General features: G+C 32.5%; 4 protein-coding genes and 1 long non-coding RNA gene across 11 annotated transcripts in view; 2 read left to right on the forward strand and 3 right to left on the reverse strand.

Moving 5' to 3' along the window:
* Positions 1 to 1,534: 1,534 nt before the first annotated feature.
* FLA2 (FASCICLIN-like arabinogalactan 2) lies at positions 1,535 to 3,306 on the forward strand. The gene is made up of 2 exons (XM_020378796.3): positions 1,535 to 2,520; positions 2,620 to 3,306. Exons 1-2 carry the CDS (start codon positions 1,633 to 1,635, stop codon positions 2,953 to 2,955), a joined length of 1,224 nt encoding a protein of 407 aa, XP_020234385.1. The 5' UTR covers positions 1,535 to 1,632; the 3' UTR covers positions 2,956 to 3,306.
* Positions 3,066 to 7,991, reverse strand: LOC109814373 (nudix hydrolase 2). Of its 3 annotated transcripts, none has more exons than XM_020378788.3 (9): positions 7,663 to 7,991; positions 7,409 to 7,560; positions 7,249 to 7,314; positions 6,827 to 6,964; positions 5,981 to 6,058; positions 5,848 to 5,898; positions 5,362 to 5,396; positions 5,144 to 5,252; positions 3,066 to 4,699 (listed from the first exon to the last, which is right to left on the reverse strand). In XM_020378788.3, the coding sequence occupies exons 2-9, from the start codon at positions 7,544 to 7,546 to the stop codon at positions 4,487 to 4,489; spliced, it is 828 nt and encodes a 275-aa protein (XP_020234377.1). In that variant the 5' UTR covers positions 7,547 to 7,560; positions 7,663 to 7,991; the 3' UTR covers positions 3,066 to 4,486. The 3 variants fall into 3 exon arrangements, with proteins under 3 accessions (XP_020234377.1, XP_020234375.1, XP_020234374.1); XM_020378786.3 differs by having other exon boundaries at positions 7,409 to 7,576; XM_020378785.3 differs by having other exon boundaries at positions 7,409 to 7,571; positions 7,663 to 7,990.
* A 1,106-nt stretch (positions 7,992 to 9,097) lies between these two features.
* LOC109814314 (uncharacterized) lies at positions 9,098 to 11,749 on the reverse strand. 2 transcript variants are annotated; one of them, XR_014429404.1, is made up of 6 exons: positions 10,674 to 11,749; positions 10,445 to 10,542; positions 10,048 to 10,134; positions 9,807 to 9,925; positions 9,191 to 9,315; positions 9,098 to 9,122 (listed from the first exon to the last, which is right to left on the reverse strand). It is a non-coding gene; the product is annotated as an uncharacterized LOC109814314 (long non-coding RNA). The 2 variants fall into 2 exon arrangements; XR_014429403.1 differs by having other exon boundaries at positions 10,445 to 10,537; positions 10,674 to 11,720.
* Positions 11,750 to 12,855: 1,106 nt separating this feature from the next.
* Positions 12,856 to 16,043, reverse strand: LOC145951621 (signal recognition particle 19 kDa protein). Its single transcript, XM_083063046.1, has 3 exons — positions 15,652 to 16,043; positions 15,456 to 15,555; positions 12,856 to 13,161 (listed from the first exon to the last, which is right to left on the reverse strand). The coding sequence occupies exons 1-3, from the start codon at positions 15,829 to 15,831 to the stop codon at positions 13,025 to 13,027; spliced, it is 417 nt and encodes a 138-aa protein (XP_082919172.1). The 5' UTR covers positions 15,832 to 16,043; the 3' UTR covers positions 12,856 to 13,024.
* A 1,044-nt stretch (positions 16,044 to 17,087) lies between these two features.
* LOC109814374 (protein ACTIVITY OF BC1 COMPLEX KINASE 7, chloroplastic) overlaps positions 17,088 to 17,455 on the forward strand; it is a 7,452-nt gene continuing 7,084 nt past the window's right edge. For all 4 annotated transcript variants that reach the window (XR_003805563.2, XM_020378791.3, XM_020378789.3 and 1 more), the window contains exon 1: positions 17,088 to 17,278. The gene's annotated coding sequence lies outside the window, so the exon portion shown is untranslated. The remainder of the gene's footprint in view (positions 17,279 to 17,455) is intronic.

Below are 17,455 nucleotides of genomic sequence, written 5' to 3' on the forward strand. Positions count from 1 at the left end.
TAGATTACCCTTTTTTATTCATGATATAAAATTCAAATAAAGGATAATCTAAAAGAAAAAACATTTTTAATTGAAATTAATAAAATAATAATAATAATAAATTGGTGTTTAAATGATTACTTGTTTAAGATAATATTCTATATAACTCTTATTTAATAATGAATTTTATATTTTTAAATTGATAATATTATAATAATATAACATACTTATTTTAAATTTTATTTTATATTAATATTATATTTATAATAATATATCAATAATTTATATTTATTATAAAATATATAAATTTTTACAAAAATAAATAAATTTAATTATGTTAATATAATTAACTCAATTTAATTTACTTTATTTATAACTAGAGGGGTAGAGGCACTTTGTGCCTCTAATAGTTATTTATTAATAAAATATTAGAAAGTTGTGTATAATTATTTAAAAAAATTTTATGATTTTTTTTTACATCTGGGGTATAATGATCCATTAAAAAATGGAGACCAAAAAGCGGTTACATCTCCTATATCCCCTTTATAATAATTATAGATTAGATTGGATTGAATTAGATTTAAAAAGTGTACACAAACTCAATCCATCACAACTTATTAAATTTTGAGTTACAAATTCGCCCAAATCTAAGCATCTTACACCCTTATTGCCGAATTCAAGGAAAAAACCAATTTAAGGTGAAATCTATTTTCACTATCCGCCCAAATTGGGTGTAAAAGGAGAGATTGCATTTTGTACCTACAATTACAAAAGTACTCCTCTTAATTTTACATCTTATTTTTTATATTCTCTTTCTTTTTTTAATAAGCAATCTTAAAATCATCTTATTTATCTAATTCATCTATTTTTTCATATTTTTTTTTCTTAATCTAAACACACTCTTATATAAAAAGTTGTTCCTATCTCATCCAAGGTTTTATCCGTTTTGACTCGTTAGACTATCACGATTTTATCTTTTAAAAGACATCTCAGTGAGTTAAAGAGGGACAGTACCCTTAACCTCGACTCTTAAGAGATGTGAGATTTTTAGGTATACCGTTATTAATCATTTTAATTTTCTAATGGTCATTTTAAAGATAATTAACCTTTCTTATTAAAATGATTATCAGAAATATAAGTAAAAAATAATAAATATTACCATAAAACCGTAAAAATAAGACTAATAAGAAAAGAATTAATTAGATATATATTTAAAAAGGAGGGAATAATAGTTAAAGAATATATTAAAAGTGTTGTGGGAAATATTAGGAAGTGGCAGTGAGAAGAAAATGTGTGAAAGTGAGAGTAGAGTGGTGGGAAGTGGGGCCTAATAGCGTCGGTGGGATGCCCAATTGCCTCATAAGTCTCACTTCTTATCTCTCATAAGTCATAACCATTCATTCTGCAATCCACCATGGGTCCCATCTCCTACTAATCCCACTCTGGCATTCTTTGTCTTTTAGTTTTAACAATGTAACTTTTCTTTAAAATAAATATTAAGGATGTGAATCATAATATTAATTTTGGTGATTAAGAGTTGGAATGAAAAAGAGGAGAATTAGTTGTTATAAAAGCAGAGAGCATACATAAGCGCCATTCTTGACTCTTTTTCAGTATTGTCTTAGTTAGAGTCCAAATCCAAACTCTTCAAAAATGAATTCTCTCCTCCTACCCCTTCTGCTCCTCCTTCTCACCACCACCACCACCGCCACCGCGCACAACATAACCCGCATTCTGGCCAAGCACCCAGAATTCTCCACCTTCAACCACTACCTCACAGTCACCCACCTCGCCGGAGAAATAAACCGGAGGCAGACCATAACGGTCCTGGCCATCGACAACGCGGCCATGTCCTCCCTGCTGGACAAGCACCTCACCCTCCCCACTCTCAAGAACGTCCTCTCCCTCCACGTCCTCGTCGACTACTTCGGCGCCAAGAAGCTCCACCAGATAAACAACTCCACCACCCTCGTCTCCTCCATGTTCCAGGCCACCGGCGCCGCCGCTGGCACTGCCGGCTACGTCAACATCACCAACCTGAAGGGAGGGAAGGTGGGGTTCGCGGCGGAGGACAACGACGGCGCCCTCCACTCGTTCTACGTAAAGTCGGTGCAGGAAGTGCCGTACTACATCTCGGTCCTCCAAATCAGCCACGCCATCAGCTCGGCCGACGCGGAGGCCCCCACGGCGGCCCCGTCGGCCATCGATCTGATATCGATCATGTCGAAACAAGGGTGCAAGGCCTTCGCCGACCTCCTCAGGGGCTCCAAGGCCCTCCCCACTTTCAAGGAAAACATCGACGGCGGCTTAACCGTCTTCTGCCCCTCGGACGCCGCCGTTAGCGGTTTCGCTCCGAAATACAAGAACCTGAGCGACGGTGAGAAAGTGTCGCTTCTCTTATATCACGGCGTCCCCGTTTACCAGTCCCTGCAGACGCTGAAATCGAGCAATGGCCTCGTGAACACCCTGGCCACGGAAGGAGCGAACAAGTACGATTTGACCGTTCAGACTCAAGGCGAAGACGTTGCCCTTAAGACCAAGGTATTGCAATTTACAACCTTAATCTCTTTAAGGGACGTGATCGACTAACACTAACACTAACAGGAATGTTTTGTCTATAATAATATATTATTATTACAGGTTAACACAGCGACCATTGTGGGAACTCTGATAGATCAGGATCCATTTGTGGCTTACAAGATAAACAAGGTGTTGATGCCGCGAGAGTTGTTCAAGGAGAGTGGAGAAGCGCCGGCGGAGTCACCCAAGGCTGCCAAGAAGAAGAAGGGCAGTAAGAAGGGAGCTGATGATTCCGAGGCGGCGGATGGGCCGGCGGATGCCCCATCAGACGACTCGGAGGACCAGAAGGCTGCGGATGAGAACAGCAATGGGGTAAGTGTAAGTGGGTTGCAGGACGCCGTCACAATGCTCTTCACTTTGCTCATCGGATTTTTGGTTCTAATTCTATCATCATGACATAATCATTAATCAAGGAGTGTGCTCTGTGCTCAATCATTCTTTTCTTTTTTTAAATGCCAAGGAAATGAAATAAAACGATGCCACCGACAGGCTGGAGGCCATGTGTATTTTCTTTTTTTTTGGAATCTCTTATTATACGTTTTGTATTTATTATTCTCTGCTTGTCTTTTTTTCGATTATTTATTTCATTGCCCTTTTTTTGAGTGTGGGTAGATCCGGTTTGTGCCAGATGCCAGCTGGGATGTGTGCATAGAAACAGTTTTTAAAATGCTTACATTTTTAATGTCTTGTACTGTACCCAATTATTATTGTATTTGTATCACACCATGCACCATCGGATTCATTCTACCATTTCCTCTTTTTTTATTTCTTGTTTTAACTTCCGCACTCAATCACTAGTTCTTAATAATCAACGTTTTCAGACTCCATCATTTAGTTTTGTAGTAACATATTATGGATTTTTGTATTGTACTGCAACACTCACGTAAGCTTTGAAATTACAACTCTTGCAGATTACTTAGGGTGTGTTTGGATATACTTTTTAAAGTATGAGAATGTGTATTTTCACTTTTCAATGCATGAAATTTAAAAACAACAAGACTATTATTTTGAAGTAAAAGTGGGTTGAGTTAAACTCAACTTTTATCCAAACACACACTTACTCCTTATGACTCCTTCCGTTTTAGTATGAAATGCAACCACAAATTAAAACTGAAATGGAATTGCAAATCCGATAGCAACCACAAATTAAAACTGAAATGAGAATAAAAGCCTTTCGTATCCAAAAGGAGAAAGATTAACAAGGTTTCGTATTCTACGCATAGTATTATAATAAGAAGATAAAGGTAACTTGTTTGAATTATAAACAAGTCTACAAAAAAGCTAAACATTGGACACACAGGCCAAGCCCATTACAAACTTATACTTTGGGGTAATTTATATCGAATTGGTTTATATCAACCATTATTAAAATTTAAAGCCGCTACTACGAAAACATGATAAATCAGTCTGAGTTTGAAAGTGTTGAAAAAAAAGATTTAGGCGTGGGTAGGGGGGTGACTGAAGGATCGCCTGCTAACTCTGCAGGTGAGAGTGACTATTACATATATTACTAGGGGTGAGCAAATTTTTTGAGGTCGCCCAAAACAAACAAACCCGCAATTAAAATTTAATAACTCATATTTTATATTAAATTTTAACAATTTAACTATTGAATTTAAAATTTTTAATGTATAGATCAAGTCTACAAATTTTTAAAAAATTTAAAAATCATTTGATACTTCATTTCATTAATTCAAATTGACGGATAATTATAAATTTATTTTATACATTGATTTGAATTAATGAAACGAAGTATTAAATAATTTTCAAATTTTTAAAAATTTGTAAATTTGATCTATATATTAAAAGTTTTTAATTCAATAGTTGAATTATTAAAATTTAATGTAAAACATGAGTTATTGAACGAAATAAGTATAGTAATGAATTAAACAAATTCCTCCTATATATATATATGTGTGTGTGTGTGTCAAGCTTGTTCCTGTTTGGAAGCTAACAAATGGTTAGCATCCCGGTTGTTAAAGTAGAGATAGGTCTTTTTGCCAGAAGATGTACAAGTACGCACGGTAGAGAAACCAGTGTAGTTGCCATCCAACTTTGAAAAACATATTTTTGTAGTTAAGTTAAAGAGCTCATTGTCTTGCATAAAAGGCTGGGCAGCATAATCTTCAAAAGGCATCCACTGAATGAAAAAGCAAGCCATATTAGAATGTCCATACGAGTTAAAAAATTAATCAAATTGCAAATAAGTGTCACAGGATAGAATATCAGCAATCAGCCTGCAGCCGAGAGAGATTACAAACGAAGGAGGAAAGCTATATGTTAGAAACTTTTAGGGTGTGTTTGGTTTGTTATTTTATTAATGATAACGAAAATGTCGCCTTTTATTTTGTTTCTTGTTTATAAGGAATTGCAAAGGAAATGGTGAAAACAACATTTGTTCATCTTGTTTTCAATTAACAGGAATCAAAATGAATAAAAAAAAAATGGTATTTTTTTTAATAATCACTTTATCAGTCAAAACAAGTCAACTTCAAATGAAAACAAAATACAAACTACGTGCATCCTTAGAATGACACTTTATCTGAAAATTAGTGAGATTCTCAGATGACCTTAGAACATATACCTTAGCTGCCACAATTTCTGAAACCTGATTCTGAATTTCAAACGATTGAGGTTGCAACAGACAAAGACAGAACAAATCTGATTTCTCGAAGAACGACTTATGGCTTTCCCTAATACCAAAGAAATAAAACGACGGTGAACGTGGAGGCCACATAGTGCAAATTATAAGCATAACATTCACACCACATGGAAGTTGTATAGTGTCGTACTCTTTCTTACCTGAATGCTAAAACCTCAACAAACTTTGTCTCTATCTATAAAAGGAATGAAAGTAATGGCATCAGACGTTTAAACAAATCCAAAAAAAAAAAAAAAAAACACATGGAATAGATAAACTACAGAGGAAATTACACTCCACCACCAAGTCTGGAAAACACAGCAAGCCCAAATCTTGGTTGATATTAGATTAATATTTGAATTAAAAATTACTAAATAATATTTATCAGGTTATTCTGTTATATTTAAAAACTAAGCTTTGTAAAGAAGACAATAAAATTTAACAAATTGTGGTATATAAATCTAATTGATAATCAACAACTAGTTTTTCTTTTAAACAATATATACCAGTGTTTACTCAATAATTAGTGGCAGACTAAATATAAAGTGGATATAAATTATAATTAAGTTTGAGGTTTGCTATTATTTTGACAAATCTCAAGTAGAATGTCATTTACTCTAAACTAAATATTATGTGTTTGCTTATACCCCTGTCTCTTCTTTGACTTCTCTGACTGCAGCATCACAAATATCCTCACCCTGCAAATGGAATTAAAACATATGTCAAAAGATAGTTTTAGAAGTTCAATAATTTGATGAATAGTTAATCATTTTGATATACTTCATTAACAGCTCCTGTAGGCATCTTCCATACACCTGTGCCTCCGAATTTGCCACCGATTTCCTGAACCACAAGCACCTGTCAAATGAAACAAGACAGTTTTAACTGTATAACATATTAAGGAATAAGGAACTGAATGGTCACTGTAACAAAGCCTTTTTCGTAAAAGGACAACAGGTAGATGATCCAACGGAAAAGGTTGAACAAAGAAACAATAGTTACCGCTCGAAAATATGGTGTTGACTATAGCCCAAAGGTCAAAAGTAGTCAAATAAAAATTTTGACCCGACACAGAAGGATAATGCTACTCTCACGCAATTCTTTCTCAACAAATTAAATAATTAAAGAAAAAGAGATTTATAAAATCCTGTTGAAGTATAGTTCTACAGTAATGGTGGAAGCCGTCCAAAAACTATTAGTTTTAGAGGCTCTAAGAACTTATACGCATCCTTGTGTACGTAGTTGCATGTGTAGTTGTTCTTTCGTGTTCGAAAGGACAAGGACCAAAATAAACTATGATTTTTCAGATATTATACCATAGTCGATGGTATTTTCAAAAGCTTAACATATTAGAATACACAGGTTTTAAACATTGACCTTAAATTTCTTTTACGGGATAGCATATTGCAAGAAAATATGTTCTAGGTATAAAATCATACGAAAAGGACTGGTCTAAGATGTGTTGGTAACATGCACGTCTTATTGGAAAACTCTTTTTTAGCGGATTGACAAAAGAACAAACAATCATTTCCTGAAATAGTCTCAAACTTGTGCTGGTTTCCCCTTGTATTTTCCAGGAAGCAAAGCTTGAACTTGAATTAAAATTGAGAAAGAAAGAAATATTACCTCCTTGTTGTTGTTAAGGACAAAAGCACCAACACCGATGCGATGAGAAGCATTTGCAGGAAGGGTATCAGGAGTATCTGGAATCCAACGTACAAGCATCAAGTAATCTGGCTCAGCATGGTGATACCTAAATCCAGACTGCAAATGGAGCTCAAGCATTTAGACTTAGGTCCTACTTAGAGAAACTTCAGTAAAGTTAAACTTCATTAAACTTCTCTTATAACTCAAAATTAACTTATTCACTTGAACTTTTATAGAAACTCTTTTTATCTTTTCCTTTACCAACAATCTAACAGATCATCTATCTTCTACTCTTTTTGTCTTTACTTTCGCTTTCTTTGTTTAATTAAACATACTTTGGAAGCTAAAGTACATAAATTTATTCTAGTAAATAGAAAAGAAATGAGAGAATATATTTTCACCTTGACCGCTGAATCGACAAGATTTGAATGCTGTATAGGTAGTTTGATCCAGACCCCCTTCTTTCCCTGAAAAACATTTGGCCATTTGGGATTAATTAGTGAAGGTGAAATAAGGTAGTGTTGAATTGAACATGAAATGTAATGATTTTAGCTAAGGTACCTGTTGCCTCCAATTGAAAATTGAAGCTTCCAATATAGAGGAGAAGAGCATAGAATCCATAGGGTCCTCGATGTTTACAACGACTCCTCCATATTGATCCTCAACTCCACTAAGCAATTCAATCCTTTCTACTTCCATTTGCTATGCTGCCACTGGGAAACACCTGAGCTTGAGATGAGATGAGAGGACCAATTTATAATTTGCGAAAAGCCAATCTTCCCTGTATCTAAATGGAAAAATCAAAGGTAGATTACCAGAGTCACCCGCGTAGCGTGAGAACATTCAAAATTTGACGTTTCTTGACCCTAAACTTTTCAATTCAACATTGCTAAATTGCTACGCTGATTGAAATAACAGAGAAAATGCACGCCAACTCGTTCCTTTTCTATATTTAACGATTCTTAATCACCCCAACCTTAAGAAGACTTTTAGTTTATTTTGCCAATAAATAACTAATTATTATTTTTCTGGGAAATACCCAGCTCTTGTAATTGTAACCTAATAAAACTATAAAAAAAACAATGGCAATGTTAATCACCCTGATCTCATATGGCTCCAGGAAGCACCTGAATCTACGATTTACATCTCTTCAACTGTGGATCATTATCCAGAACCAATGGGTTAATACATTGGGCCTTTTCGTTAAAAAGAAATAATCTTAAATTTTAATTTACCTTTAAACCGTATCTCTTTAATTAGATTTAATGATACATAATTCAATTTGAATTACAGTTATTTAAATTTAAGTAATAGTATTTAAGAAATTTAATGAAAAAGAAAAATATATAAGAGGATTTTTTTTTCTTAGTATAATGATCTACTAAATATGAAAATCAAAAAAATAATTACAAAAATATATTTTCTTTATAATAAATTAGAAAGGTTAAGATACGAAGTCTCTCTAATAATTATATAGAAATAATATATTAGAAAATTATATGTAGTTATTTAAAAAAAATATTTTTTTTATATATTTGAAAGATATAATAAAATACTAAAAAGTGAAAATAAAAAATAATTACATGTTTCAGTATTCTCTTTATAATATATATAAATATAGATAGAAAAATCATTTAACTTGGAAAAAATGATAATTTAAAAAAAAAATCTTGAGAAAAATATACAAAAAGCTAAGAGTAGTAGCCTACATTTCCTCTTGAAAAATCTTACGTGTTTTTATACCTAACAGAATAATATTTTACTATTAAAGAAAACTGTAAATTATCTTATTATTAGCTATTTTATTAAAGAAAAATTGTAAATTCTAAACTTGCGTGTTTCTTTGTGGCCCATGCTCCTTCGCAGTATTTTGTACTATCTAATACTATTCTAATAGAATAATATTTTATTATTAGAGCTAAAGTGCTCAGAAGACAACAATTTACGACATATACTTGATAGCTTTAATCCCTACTCAATTACCAAGTTACAAAAATAGTCCAAAATAATTTAAGTATACGGTACACCCAAGTTATCACTATGTTCTATGTCACGACTCCTCTTGAGCTTCAGCAGAAGCAATTTCTGAATCCAATTTGTTTAGTACTTGCTTAGCCACTGATATCATATCAAGAATGATGCTTGGATCCAACCCTACACCTCCTCGTTTGGTTATACCTCAGATGTGCCCTTGCCTATTTACAGAGATAGAAACAGCAGAGCTCATTTGTGATTCCTCTTCTGATGGTGCATTCACAATATAGTGCCTCCCAACCTAAAGCAGAGATGGTATGAAATTATCACAAATATGGTTAACCTGAGAAGATAGCACATGTATGTTACCTTTGTCAGTGTAACTATGACAGGGACTCCAGATGTGTCGAACTGCAGAAACTCCTCGTCGGTTACATAAACTTCTGGCTGTTCATCATTTGATGTTCCAGCAGCAACTTGGACTCTAGGAATACCTGTATTGCTCAAAGCATCCCAAAAGAATAATAGTTATTAGCTGCATTGGGGGGTTTTTCAGTTAATTATGAAAATAGGATTGCGTTGCCAACATCATGATGTTAAGGAAATCCATGTGGAAAACCTCCATGACACTGAGTGCAAATTTCTGGGGATATTATAAAGATTAAAGAAAACAGCTAGTAAGAGGGTATTTTCAATTTTAGCTCAATAAAACAACTAGAAAAAGACTAAGGTTTACAAACTACTAGCTACTTCATAGAAGTCTTTAGATCACATCTCTTAAACAGCCCAAATAGCATGTTTGTAACATCAACAGCTAAACTATGGTAAATGAACAAGAAAAATTGAGATGTAAGCAACATTGCAATTTGGCATCATCATAAAAGCGTGATCTCTGAAATGCTAATTATTTTAGCCAGGAATCCATCATCGTCATCATTTTTCCAGCTTCTATAGTATATTATTCTATTTTTGTTTGAAGTTGTACCTTAATAGCGCCTTGAGCATCCAACAAATTTCCTTCTGAACTAACAATCCCGACAATGTAAAGATCCCAACAAATTTTTCTTTCAACAATAATAAGCGAGGAGAGTTCAATTCCAGCACCTGAGAAAAAGGGGAAAAAAAAACAAACAAGAGCTCAACAACAGCTATATTAAAAAGAGGCAACAACATGGAAGGGAAAGCATATGGTAGTAAGCATAATCTTCACTCTAGGGGGAAAATACCTGCTCCACTTTTACCACCTAAGAGACAGCGTTGAAGAGCAATTGAAAGTTCTACTGCCAACTCATCACCCCCTCTAGGCCTCTACCCTATATACAAGCCAGAGATATAGAGCACCAAATAAAATAGTAATATTGAGACATTAAAAGGTATTTAGAATTTTATGGAACAAAAATGATAAACAGCACAACAATAATAGAAAATACTATTATTGATGGAAATGTAAAGCTTATTAATCCAATACACCATTTAACTTTAATTAAAGCTTTTAAGGATTAACTTATTTTTATTAGTATCAAAGTTCATGGTACTTAAAAGTTGAATAACATTAAGAAAACCAGAATACATGGATGACTTCAATAAAGAAAGAGAAGGTTGAAAAGCAATAGAATATGTGACCTCTAAAGCTGGCTCGGCAGTTCAACTGCAATCAATAGATATTGAGACCTTTCCTTTATCAGGTTGCAACAAGCTTGGCTTTCCAAGTTCAGCCTGCACTTGTGAAGCCAATATATTATGGTTAGTAAAATAACTCATTCGATTTAAAAGAATTGTTTATGGTATTAAACAAAAGGATATTACAACTAAAGATAAGAGATCATTTCCAACATTCTAATTTTTAACCAACCTTAACACTGGCAATGACATCTGTAGCACCCATTCGGACTCTTGCTGAACCATCTGCATAATAGGACCATTAAAGAACAACATAAAACCATTAAGCTAGCTTTCCCCCAGCACCAAACACTATAAACACAACTTCTCTACTGTCCAGGGAGATAACAAAAAGCAAAATAAACAGAAAAAAAAATATTTTCACATGACCGAACAAGGAAAGATGGTTCATGACTTCATGGATTATGGTACTTCTGGGGAAAGCTAGAAGTCAAAATTTTGAGAACTTGTTCTAGAAAGCAAGCATCACGCTAACAATAATTTTAAAAAGCATATTGTCATTTAAGATTTTTTTATCCCAAGTTCAGACACGGAGTGTTTCTCCATCAACATGTGTTTGTGAATCAATTCAACAAGTATATACTCTGCAAAGGAGACACATTTACAGAATGTAAAATTTAACAAATGAAAATCAACAGACTTGGGAACCGAAACAAATGATAATGTTATTAAATTGATAATAAATAAAGCATTTTTGCTGAGAAATGATAACATTATCACAGACAGAATTAAAATGATAAGCATTCAAAACTTAACCCAACGAAAGAGTCAAAAGCTAAAAAACAGCTTATAACATCAATCCGTAGCAACCGATTTTGAGTCTTGTAATTTTTTTCCTAAGTGGAAATTATAAACAACTGACAAAGACTTGTTAATTCATTGGTAATTTCTTTGACAAAGTGATTAATATTTTGTTTCATGTTAGAACCCTCACCACACCCAACTAGGGGTCATCAAAAAACTATATTAAACTAAACTAAACTATAAAAAACTAAACTAATTTTTATAAAAACTAAACTAAACTATATTTGAAGTTTAGTTTTAAAAAACTAAACTATTATAAAAAGTAGTTTAGTGCACTTTAACTATTAAAAAAAACTTATAATTAGGAAATGTTTTAAATAATTAATTAGAACTAAACTAATAAATAATTAAATTGAATTAAAATAGAAAAAAAACCAAATTACTTTTATAAAAATTGAACTAAAATGAATTTTATGTTAAGTTTTATAAATCTAAAATTATTTTCTAAATAGTAGTTTGTTAAACCAAACTATTAATAAAACTGAATTCTTATTATTAATACCTTTTTCGTAACTTTTCAATTTTGCTTATTGTCCACTTTTGAGTCAGTACACTAGTGATTTAGTGTTATTATGCACAACTACACATTTTTTTAATTAATTTACAGAATTAAAAGAAAAAATTAATTTTCATTTATTAATTGAATAAAAATTTATATACCTTTCATAATTATTACTCTTTCAATATTTTTAATATAATTATTATAAAAATTAAAAAAAAAAGTATCATATATGTATGTACAAACTTCTCTCTTTATTATCCAAATAATTTTATTTTTGATGCTAAAAAATATTATTATTTTAATAAAAATATTATAATATTAATTAATTGAGTTTAACAATTGAGTTTACAATATTATGAACGTAATGGTATACATTTTTATAATATTTTTTAAAATTCATACTATTTTGTAAAGAACGCATTAACTTAAAAAAATAGTTACATGTAATATTTAGATATTATTTTTAAACTATTTTATTTATTGGTAAAGATAAGAAAAATTACAAAGATGGTTGCAGTGAGGATTGAACCTAGGTCCTCATGCTTCTAACTACCCCAACCCCTCTCCACCCAAACTTTTTTATTTAATAATTAATAAGATCAGTAAATTGATTAAAAATTAATAAGATTTGATTGATTTTCAAAAAATATGAATGAAAAATCTATCATGTGGACTTTTATCAATATTATACTTGTTTTACATTTCAAACTGTTTTAAATTTAATTCATAATTAATATCAATGATTTGGTAGCTCAATTTAAAATTGTTGATTTTAAATTTATTTTTTTTAATGTAGTTCAATTTAGTTTATAGTTAATAATAGTTTAATTTAGTTGATATTATAGTTTAGTTCAAACTCCTAGAACTATAGTACACTAAACTAGATAATAGTTTAGTTTAGTTTAATCAATATTTATTTTAGTTCAATTTAATTTTGTAAACTATTTATTATAGTTTAGTTTAGTTTTCTTTTAATTTAGTTCAATTTAGCAATTTGGACACCCCTCCCGGAAGCACTCCATAAAAAATGTCCAATAAGCATATAATGTAGAAGACCAAGCGCAAAACTGTTTATAGTGTGCAAAAGTTAACAAACACCTATTGAGGTGGCAAAGCAATTTGACTTAGTCGGCAGTAATTAGTCCTAATATAATAAACAACACATCCAGCATGACACTCCAAATATCAACATGTACGACAATGTTTCAAACAAGCAATTATCTCCTCTTTTTCCCACCCTTCCCAGATTTGGTGGAAGGTCCAGCAGTTGACGATGTTGATGCAGTCTCCTGCTTCTTAGTCCTTCCATGATGCCTAGGTACCATCTCTGCAACCCGTAACATTAGTTGCTTTCCTGCAAAAAAAAGAAAGCATGAGATATTTCAGATTCATTATATCTATGCAATTACAAGAGGATAACTTTCTTCACATTCTGACACCTGATATTTACAAGGGGAAAAAAAAGTAATTGCTTTTACGTTGTCAAGGACATTGAGGCTATATTTGGGTCAGCCTATTTTAAAGTTGATAATTTTTGTCAGTTTCTTGAGAAAACATTGGAAAAATAAGTGATTACTTTATAACAATCATTTTCAAACATGTACTAAAAGGTCTAAAATGTAGCCACCACTATTCATTAACCTCATTCAACAACTCTTTTGCATTATCTAAAAATATTCATAATAACATTTGAAATATGTTCAAGTACGACAATGAACAAATTTTATATGCTTTACCACCTTATCTAATTAGGGTTTGGAGTCAAATATGAGTATAAACAGAGGTTAGTAATATGAACTACAAAGGAATCTTCCTTTTAATGAATCTATCAACAATCTATTTAAATTCACTTAAACAAGACAAACTCTGGCCTACTTAATATCAGACTTATCTCTCTGTTTGTAAGTAAATTTCCATGAATTTCATTTTGACAAAACCAAATAAAAGATGATCAAAGTTTCTCCTTTTGGGGAGGTATGAATGGTCCAAGTGATCGTGTAATGGATATATTAGAATACAATACATCTGGACCTGGACCTGGACGTGGATCTGGATCTGGATCTACAGCTTACAAAAAGACTTCAAAATAGATGGATTGATTTGCTAACAGTTAAGGAAAGGATTAAACACAATTTTAACTTTAAAGTTTTGAAAAACTCGAGTTGCTTACACTTCTGTCTGAAGGATTAAAAAGAGAGCCAAGCTAGGTGATCATGTAATGGATATATTATAATTCTGTCTACAAGTGAAGAGGCAGGACTAAAGCAAATTTATGCACAACATATAAAAATTGTCAACTATAAGTATAACCAGTATACTCTTATCAGACCTTATGTACTATAAAAAATTATTCATGCTTCCATTTCCAAAACTCCACCACATACCATACTTCTCAATCTAAATTGAACTGGTATCTAATAGCTATGATATCTAAGGAACCTACAAAATTACCAAAACCAGAAAAGAAAACTGTTACTACTTATTCGTCCATCATTTTATATATGCCAGTGCATATAGATATTAACAGAGTTTCGTTTTATCTTCCACCTTTCAAAACCAGAGGAAAACACCTGAAAACAAATGAACCTTTTCCCCTCTTTTTTAGTTTACTTTTCCCAAGAGGAAAAACAATAAGAGTTTACTGTCACTTCGCAAATAATTCAGCATAACTCTACACATACAAGTACACAACTTTTTCTCAATCTTCCATTAATATTTTTATAGATAAATTAAAGGCTAAAAAAATTAAACCAGTCTAACTCTTAATTTCTACCCAAATCTAATTTCCTAGTACCAATAGTACTCTAAGTTTAAGGTTTAGATTATAGTGACCAGTCCCAAGCCATACAAGTAGAATACAATTAGATTGCCAGTAGAAAATCTAGCTCAACTCCACACCATGTTCCATACATATAGACAGACCCAATGATCTAACAGACAGATACAAAGTATCTTCACTTGAAGTCAGAGTGTTTTTTCATAAATTTTTATAAACAGACAATTTAAGCTGTCAGTGTCTTAGAAACCAGAGTCACCACATATCAATTAAACAGTAAAAAAAAAAAACAAAGAGCTAGAGTGTATGCATTATCCATGAAAAGACGAAATTACAGTAGAAAATAATATTCCTACCGCCACAACGCGAGACTCCTATAGAGAGCTACTGCTCTCCATCTATAACTAACACAATGATTCCACACACCCACCTTCTTATTTGATAACAGAAAACCCCCGAAACTGTTACTCTCCTTTCTCTCTCCACCAGCATAGCACCCCAGCTCCTAGTGTAAACCTTCCAGACCTTGGGTCCATGTGACAATTGTTGGACCAATTGCTCTTTGGGGCCTGACAATTTGTTTAGGGTTCTAACACAGTTCAAACTCAATCGGCAAGTGAATGCCAACATCACAGTTGCGAAAAGACATCAAAACCTGGGAATCATACACCGACAATCGTACATTACAGAAACCTTCTAGCTAGGCTTCAACAACAAAAACATTCCTATCCTCAGCAAGAAACACCTAATCTGGCAATCAAGACACTAACAACTGTACATTGACTACATTCCTATCCAAGTAAAACATCGATTCAGGTGTATATACAAAAAATAAACGTATAAATCTAATTTGACAGACAATAACATCTTACTTGATGAAATGGAGGAATTAAACAGAGTCCCATCCTCCTTTTTCAGCAACACCCTCAGGCGCCCTCTTTGCATGAAATCACGAGGGTACGCCTTGTCTATCTGTGAAGTTCCACGATTAATAAATTTCGCAGAAATTAAATGAAACGCAATAAAAAAATAATAATCGAAGATTAAAATAACAACAATGGAACGAACCTCAATTGCAAAAGGAAGTTTAAGATAGCTGCAGCAATCACCAATTTCAGCGCAAGTAGGGTTTTCGCATGCTTTCGCGAGACCAATGCGTCTTCCTTCGGCCATCGTTTTCTTGGAATTTATGTAAACAGGATACATCACGATCCATTTCTTTATGTTCGGCAATTCGGCACCGTCCATGTTCCTCACTCGCACACTTAAGCGAATCGGAAAATCGAAAACTGAATCTTCACTCTCCGATGATACACACCTAAACACAGAGGAAGAAGGGAAAACAAAAGAGAGTCTTCAATACTGGTTGGTCCAATCGCACTTCCTCTTTTTGGGCCAAGGCCCAAAAGATTGCGCATAATAAAAAGTGGGCTTGACTTCACTTTCGCTTTCAGCTGTTACAATTAAACACACAGCATTGCCACAATTCCAATACAAGATATTTTCAGAATAAGAAAAAAAAAACCATTGAAGAGAGTATGGACGAAGAAAAAGAAAAGAGGCACCTTAATTACTGCCTGACAGTTTTACAATTTTTTGAGGTTTGAAGAAAGTCGATAGTGATTAGTGTTTAATGGAGTGGGCTCGAGAATACCTCAACACAGCGTGTTTGTGGTTTGACTTTTCAGTCAGGTTTCGAGAGGGGGAAATAAATGCCAAAAAAATATTAACAATTTACATTTTTTAAACTATTATATATATTTTTTAATATAATCCATTTATTTCTTTATACTAATTTCTATTTATTCAAATAAATGAGATTTTTTTTTTCATTCTTTCCTTTTTTTCTACTTTTATATCCAAGTAACGTAATTTTTCCATTCAATTTTTATTTTTATTTTTTTATATTTGATTGTTTGACACTTTCTTTATTTATTTCACTCCCCGTACAAATAAAATAATAATAAAAAAAAGATTGCAAACGGCAGAATACAATTTAAATGGAGCAAATGAACCTCTACTACTCCCTGAGGACTGAGGAGGTAAAAGAAAGTGAAAGTTGTTGCATGCATGCAGATAGAATGGAGCTCAGGAATTTTGCTACTTCAATCATCTATATAAATTTAGTAATAGCTTTATACTATGCTTATATTAACCAAGTACCAAGACACATTCAAGATTCACTGATAACATTTTAATGTTTAAAAGATTAATTCAATATTTTTTAAGAAGAATACCGTGACATAATGAGGTTGACACGAATTAGAAGAACAAATTGAAGGTTTATGCTTTTGGTTCTAACACGTTTAGTAACATGAAGGTTTGACATTAGTGGCTTAGGCAGGAACGGACAATTAATGATTTAATGACCAAACGGTGGCAGAGTAAGAGGTGGTAGAGTCTTACACGCACCAAACCATACGTTTTGTCGTTAACACTGAAACTGACAGTTACTTGCGCTGTTCCATTTAAAACTTAGAAGCAACAACATCCATCCTTGTACCCCTTTTTATGCATTGTACCTCTTTTTGTGCATATTTTGTTTAGGGTGATCTTGGAAAGAAAGAAAGTGTGAGAGAGAATTAAGTTTTCTGTTGTATGCCTTTGCCCAAGTATATATAATACCAACACCGTTTCCTTGTGGTAACTGCTAAGGTTCGCTGAATCTGTTTTCACTGAAATGAAGAGGCAATAGGTACAATAATTTTAATTCCAGTTTGTTTCAAATTCCTCAACTAATTTGTTCAGGTTTAAATGAATATTTGTTAATGTAACAGTAATACTCTATTGAGTTGTCTCTAGTGTTTAATATGTTTATTAACTGATTCTGGCAAATGCTATTCATTTATAAAATAAATAAAAAAATTGAATA

The sequence above is a fragment of the Cajanus cajan genome, chromosome 9 (genome assembly GCF_000230855.2).
Source record: "Cajanus cajan strain Asha chromosome 9, NIPB_CcT2T_4, whole genome shotgun sequence".
In the NCBI taxonomy this organism is placed as follows: domain Eukaryota; kingdom Viridiplantae; phylum Streptophyta; class Magnoliopsida; order Fabales; family Fabaceae; genus Cajanus; species Cajanus cajan.

Coding starts and splice junctions, on each gene's coding strand:
- FLA2 (XM_020378796.3), top strand. CDS start 1,633: ATGAATTCTCTCCTCCTACCCCTTCTGCTCCTCCTTCTCACCACCACC. Junction 2,521..2,619: donor ACGTTGCCCTTAAGACCAAG/GTATTGCAATTT, acceptor TTATTATTACAG/GTTAACACAGCGACCATTGT.
- LOC109814373 (XM_020378788.3), bottom strand. CDS start 7,546: ATGGAAGTAGAAAGGATTGAATTGCTTAGTGGAGTTGAGGATCAATAT. Junction 6,965..7,248: donor TTGTCGATTCAGCGGTCAAG/GTGAAAATATAT, acceptor CTCCATTTGCAG/TCTGGATTTAGGTATCACCA. Junction 5,899..5,980: donor CTACAGGAGCTGTTAATGAA/GTATATCAAAAT, acceptor TTCCATTTGCAG/GGTGAGGATATTTGTGATGC.
- LOC145951621 (XM_083063046.1), bottom strand. CDS start 15,831: ATGGACGGTGCCGAATTGCCGAACATAAAGAAATGGATCGTGATGTAT. Junction 15,556..15,651: donor AACTTCCTTTTGCAATTGAG/GTTCGTTCCATT, acceptor GGAACTTCACAG/ATAGACAAGGCGTACCCTCG. Junction 13,162..15,455: donor TAATTCCTCCATTTCATCAA/GTAAGATGTTAT, acceptor TTTTTTTTGCAG/GAAAGCAACTAATGTTACGG.